The 6,615-nt window shown below is 32.7% G+C and overlaps 1 protein-coding gene across 1 annotated transcript; it reads left to right on the top strand.

Annotated features, from left to right (window-relative positions):
• Positions 1 to 4,932: 4,932 nt before the first annotated feature.
• On the top strand, positions 4,933 to 6,291 carry LOC132758618 (V-type proton ATPase subunit d 1-like; the record flags this gene model as incomplete). The annotated part of the gene is made up of 2 exons (XM_060750309.1): positions 4,933 to 5,153; positions 6,120 to 6,291. Coding segments are annotated over exons 1-2 (299 nt in total), but the record flags the coding sequence as incomplete, so codon positions are not given.
• Positions 6,292 to 6,615: the final 324 nt, after the last annotated feature.

Below are 6,615 nucleotides of genomic sequence, written 5' to 3' on the forward strand. Positions count from 1 at the left end.
AACATCTAATTTAACCTTCATAGCTCTATATGTGAAAATTAGCATTCTTCTAAAGATGTATCTCCTAGAATAAGTAGGTGTAATCAACACAGCAGACACAGCACCTTTAATACATTTCACAAAGAATTTCTGGAATTTGAGTTACCTCCCCTTTTTAAAGCTGACTTTCTGGCACTGTGTTTAATATTATTATGAAATTTCATCATCATTGTAGTCAGTGTGTATTCTAAAGTATTAACACAAAGTTTAATGAGAAAAAACAAGCATTGAAAAAATTTCATTTTACCTTAAGGTAGCACTCCACACTAAATTTCAAGTTTCTGCCGTCAATGTCCTACAAGCAATATGTCTGATAAATCTGATCCCAAACTACCCAACCTGGAAAAAGAAAACACATTTTGTTAAGAACATATATGTCATACCATTGCAAATCTGTAATGAAATCATCCCATGTACAACAGTCAGGCAGTTAAAAAAATCCAATTCATTCCGTAAAAGCCAAAAATCTATAGCGGTCCGAGACCCAAAACAACATTTTTCGTCCCTCCGGCAAAAAATACCTGCAAATATACGGTCTACAAAAAACTCTGTCACTGCTTTAGCAACTCCCTATGCATGCAAAATATCACAAAGAAATAGGTGCTTGGCCTTGTAGATTTTTTGCTATTGCTGAAAGTTTGTACCCCCCTGTAAAATTACTTGTTTTCACCGAGCATGCTGTTTAAAAGCAATGTTTACAAACAATGGCGACCTTGACATCAATTATTATCAGCATGTGATTTCTAACCATGTTTTCGAATTTGCAAATGATCGTATTACATGTCACAACAACAAATTTCATGCTGAAAATGCATTTTAAAGACAACCAGTCATTTAAATCCACAATAGTCACTATATCCATGAAATCCTCCCTGGCCATTCGAAGCTGCGGCTTCATTTAGTGTGGTGTGCTGCCTTAGAATGAGAGAGGACGAAAAGTAGTCCACGCCGGTATTTATACCATAGACTCATTAGCATACCACGTGACGTATGTGCCAAAGGTTACCAGCTACAGTGCGTCTTCAAATGTCATATTAACGCGTGGTTTTATATAACAGTAATAAAAGTTTTTAACTCAAATCAAATTTCAATTAATTTCAGTACTGTACAATATTATTGGTATCACATATGACCACAGGTGAACGACGCGTACTGTAGACAGGTTAGTATACAGTAACCGCCTCTTATAGACTCCTCTAGCTGCAACTAAGATAATGGCCAGTTTGTCTGATTTTTTTTAGATCTATAGATTTTTTATATTTTAATGATACAGTTTTTCAAATTTTATATAGTTTCCATAGTTTGATTCATATAACATTTAATGTAGAGTGGTATTAAAGAGGGGCATATATGGCATTAATTTTGAGAAGGGAAAACATTGTAACATAATTTTTGTAAAGGATTACAAGCTAGATTATATGTTATATGTATAGTATACAAATGTATAAGTATTGATGCAGTAACGTAACGTTAGTTCCGTAACATAAAAATATCTTTTCTTAAGGTTTGGCATCTACTCCATAAATAGTTTCAGAAGACGAGTCAAAATAAAACCAGCTTCAGGAGACAAATATTGTTTAAGGAAATTCTGGATTTCTAAGTACCTTGTGCCGTATGCTTAGAATGAGAAGTGAAGAAAGAGGGGACGTTCCAACAGAAATAATAGCGTTTCTCGCCATTTTGCACGTGGCCGTCAAGTTGTCATCATTTTTTATCTTTTGTTAAATTGTTGTTTTTTGTCACGTGTTATATATATTCACAATTCATCTGTATATGTATGTTTGCAGAAACGCGTGAGTGAGAGAAATTAAAAGAGAAAAATGTACTGGAAAAATTAGTCATACCAATGTATTTGTGTATATAGTATCAAACGTTCCTGATAGTATATATGTTGACATATGGGATCGTTCTGATCTTCAAAACGACTTCTTTACAATCATTTTATGCGTTCTCACGCCTCTATCACCGGTTTCGTTACAAACACTTATATACATAGTTGCGTTCATTGAGCGCCGCCTTTCCTTGTTGATCTTGTTTATCATATTGTATGAATGATGTGGGAGAACTGAAAAAAATGCCTCTGTACATAAAAAACATGGCTTTAATTTATAAATACCATTTCAATATAAATTAAAGCCGTAATAAACAAGTACTATTTATTTATTTAAACAAATATTTATTTATTAGATTTTCAAGAACTTTTATAATTTTTACATAGTGAAAACAAGACAATCCACCGAATGTATAACTTATATTCATAAATTAGGATGAAGATTCATGTGTAAAATTCGCGTGATGAGTTGTTTAAACCTTTTAATTATTGTATAAAAATGCCGGTTGATCGTTTAAATGTTTTGAAAATTAATCTCGACATGTATTATTTACAGAGTGCATCGTGCCAGAGATTTGAACGTACCATTCTTATTATACTATAATGCCTAGAATGTATATCATATTCTATTCTATTTATACATTTATAAAGAACAGAAATGAAAAAATTGTTGAACTACATTAGTGTAAGTTTTTTCTGCATAATTTAGTCTATTGACGTTTAATTGACTTATATTATATGTATTTGAAATAATGACGTGCAAGAACTGTTATTGTAATGTATGATAATATGGTTGATGTTAATTGAACTTTTTCACTTACACGCGCCGTCTTTGGATCCGTTAAAAATGTAGTCGGTTGCATATTTCAGTGATTAAGATCGTTGTAATAATGATGACAATTTAAACGCGTAAATTTTAGGTGGTCCGATTAAAATGTGATTTCTTCTTCTGAACCCTTCTTTTTTTAGGTATGTTGATAAATAGAATAGAATATTACGTGTGGTTCATACAACTTATTTACTCTTCATGAAGAAAAAATATTATTGCTTACCGGGGATGCATAATCACAGTATTAAACTAAATATTCTATCCTCATTGATCGCATTATGTGATTAGGGAATTCGATGATGTTTTAGAATGTTCCTGTGAAAACATGATTTTTATATACTTAACCAAATTTTTTCATATAGAATATGCATATATAATATTATGATAAACAAGATCAACAAGGAAAGGCGGCGTTCAATGAACGCAACCCCCACCCGACCCAGCAACTGAACAAGAGCCAGTGGCAAGGAGCCCAGGAGGACCCCCAAACAAAAACAGGACAGGGCATTTTGGTTAACCACCGGGATCCTGTGATGTTTACTACAGCACTTTTTTCGATGTGCTATACAATGTATTCCATTAACCATGTGTTTTCCCGTTTTTTGTAACCTATCAACGTCTCTGTGCTAGGTATTTCATTAGACGACAGGAGAAAAATGCAAAAACTTATTTTGATTTATAAAGAAAAACATAACCTTTTGCCGTTATATTTATCACAGTTATTCCCACCAACAGTCGAACATGTTTCCTCACATCTATACTCGCTACGAAATAATGCTAATTATGCTTCAATAGCAAGAAGAACAGAAATGTATGCTAAGTCTGTCATTCCATCCTCTATACATCTATGGAACGAATTACCATCCCATATTAGAGAATCAGAAACATTATCAATATTCAAAAATAAGCTTAAAACATTATATAAAGCCCCTATTGTGCCGCTATTTTATATCGAAGGCGATCGTGTATCTGCTGTCTACCATGCTCGTATTAGAAATAAATGTAGCAATCTGAATTCTGACCTATTTACAAATCATCTTACTACTAGTGCAGCATGCGATTGTGGTACTCTAATAGAAGATGCCGAACATTTTCTATTCCAATGTCGAAAGTATACAATACAAAGAAGAAAACTATTTACAAACACCTGGGATATACGATATCGTATGTCCCAGCAAACACCAGAGAATTCCATCCGCTTAGTACTAAAAAGCTACTCTTTGGCATTGAAAATTTAAACGACTTTCAAAACAAAATCTTATTTCAGCATGTTCAAAATTATATCAAAGAAACAAAGAGGTTTACATAAAACGTTACTACATTGTTTTTTATTGTAATTAACTATAACAAGTACTTTAGGTTATTTTTGCTCATTACAAACAAATGGGTATCTGCTTAACAATTGATGATGGGGATTGGTTGGTGGTATAGTGTCGACACACAACTGAAACAGCAACATTTCTATTCTTGTTTTCTTTTCTTCCCTCTTCAATCTTTTCATTTGAAAATGAAAATGTATTGTTACTTAATGCATATTTACTTTAATGTATAACTTTCTTTACTTTATGAAACTGATGCTAATCATTTACAGGGAAGGGCCCACGATAATGTTGTAAAAACTTTGGCCCTCCCTTTTTTATATTGTGTAATTTTGTTAATGTAAATGAATTTATGTATATTTATATATGCAATAAAATATTATTAAGCTAGGTATTTTGCGTGTTTTGTTGACCGTGATATATACAAGTGTCATTAGCAAATAACCCGTATATGAACCTATACTTTCAGGCAGGCCATATCAATTCAATTGCGAGATTCTAACAGTGGATGGCCCATGATGATGTTGCAAAATTTTTCGGCCCAACCCTATTGTATATTGTGTAATAATGTTGATGTAAAAGAGTTGATGTCAGAGTTGATAAAGAGTTATACATGTATATGCAATAAAATATCATTAAACCAGGGTCTTTTAAATCTGGGGTATGCACGGTCAAAAAAGGCACGGGTATGAGATAAAAAGTAAGAAGAGACATACTGTAGAAGTTTATAATATCTGAAAAAGTCGAGAGGCCAATAAAATAAACGAAGACCTCATATCGCATTTTCTTTATTCTTTTTTTCTTTCTCTCTTTCTTTCTTTCTTTCTTTCTTTTATTTATGAAAGAGTCGCAATTAGCATTTGAACAAACACTTTTAAGCACACCTGTATACCAAGAGTTGCGCCCCTTACATACTCTTCCGGAAATAATAAAGAAGTATCATGTGACAGGAAAACAAAGTTGTCTATCATTTTAATTTTTGTATTGATTAACTTAACATTTTAGATCATGGAGTATCAAGACGTATCTTTTAACATTGACCATGGTTACCTTGAGGGTATGGTCAGAGGTTTCAAATCTGGTATCTTAAAACAAGGCGACTATTTAAATCTTGTCCAGTGTGAAACGTTGGAGGGTAAGGCATAAATTATTAGATCTGTACAGCTCCATACTGTAGATCAATCAAACTGGTACCGTACAAATAAATCATGAATGTATTTTAAAAAATTTAAAACAAATATTGATGGTGATTCATGTAAATTTGTACAAAACATAATTCAATGCTTGAACAAGGTAAAAAAAAACCTGGTTTGTTTTACAATATGAGGACACATCTTGAAGCTGACATTTATTAGCTAATAATGTTGTATGTACAGTCGATGAACTAGTGCCGGTACTTAGTAAGCTATTTTTTTAATAATCAAAGGTTCGTATTACACAGATATAAGAGTGTGCAGGTTAGCCCAAATATTTGTACGACAGGGCTTTTTAGCCTCTTTATTATATAGACGATGGTTGCCCTATCTCTCTATCTTCGATTAATGTCAAAGCCTTGCGGGGACGTAGACATGACTCTAGACTAGTTACTTCAGAGACAGCTATGAGATACAAGGGAATTCGGGAACCAGTCCCTAGCTCTTATTGAAAAGACCCATTGATTCTTTTACATGCCCAGTGTATAGCACTGATACATGTAAGGATTACCTGGATTTCTTACCAGTACACTTCTAGTGAGGTGGGAAACACTGAAAGTGTCTCTGAAAAATCCCAAGGGTGTTACCCAGGATCAAACCCAGGACCTCAGAAGTGACAGTCTAACCAACTGAGCTATTGCGCCACCTTCGTTAAAGACCAACGTCTATGTAATACCAGTCTGTAAACTAAGTCGAACTAGTCCTATAACATAAGATGTACACTGTGACTCCAACATCTTATGTTATAGGACTATATATAGGACTAATTTAGTCCTAAGTTTGTCACAGTTACTGATTTAGAGACCCATTCATAAAAGAACTGTTTGTAATAATATTGATTCTTGATTTATAAAAATTCATCAAAGCATTAATTGTTTTAATTTTGAGTAAACTCATTTATTTTACAGATCTAAAGCTGCATCTACAGAGTACAGACTATGGAAACTTTCTGGCCAATGAACCTAGTCCTCTGTCAGTGTCAACAATTGATGATAAGTTGAAAGAGAAAATGGTGATTGAGTTTAACCATATGAGGAACCATTGTTTTGAACCATTGGCAACATTCCTTGATTATATCACGTAAGTTTTCTACAAACATCCTTGGTGTCAACTTTGATATTTATTGAAGTTTTGTAAAGTAAATTGATGTATATGTGATAAAACAAAAGAGGCCTTGTAAGGAGCATTTGTTTATTGTAAAGGAATTATTAATTTAAGAAACTTAAATATTATCAGTAATTTTTTGGATGTAAAATAAATACAATGTAGTAATTAGGTACATATTTTTATTTCATATTCATTGTTTCAAAATACACGTTGGTACAGTACCAACATGTATTTTGAAACAATGAATAACCATACATATTTTTTATGTCAAATTTTATTGTTTCAAAGTTTTTTTTC

The sequence above is a fragment of the Ruditapes philippinarum genome, unplaced genomic scaffold (genome assembly GCF_026571515.1).
Source record: "Ruditapes philippinarum isolate M1 unplaced genomic scaffold, ASM2657151v2 ctg11097_1_1_1_1, whole genome shotgun sequence".
Lineage (NCBI taxonomy): Eukaryota > Metazoa > Mollusca > Bivalvia > Venerida > Veneridae > Ruditapes > Ruditapes philippinarum.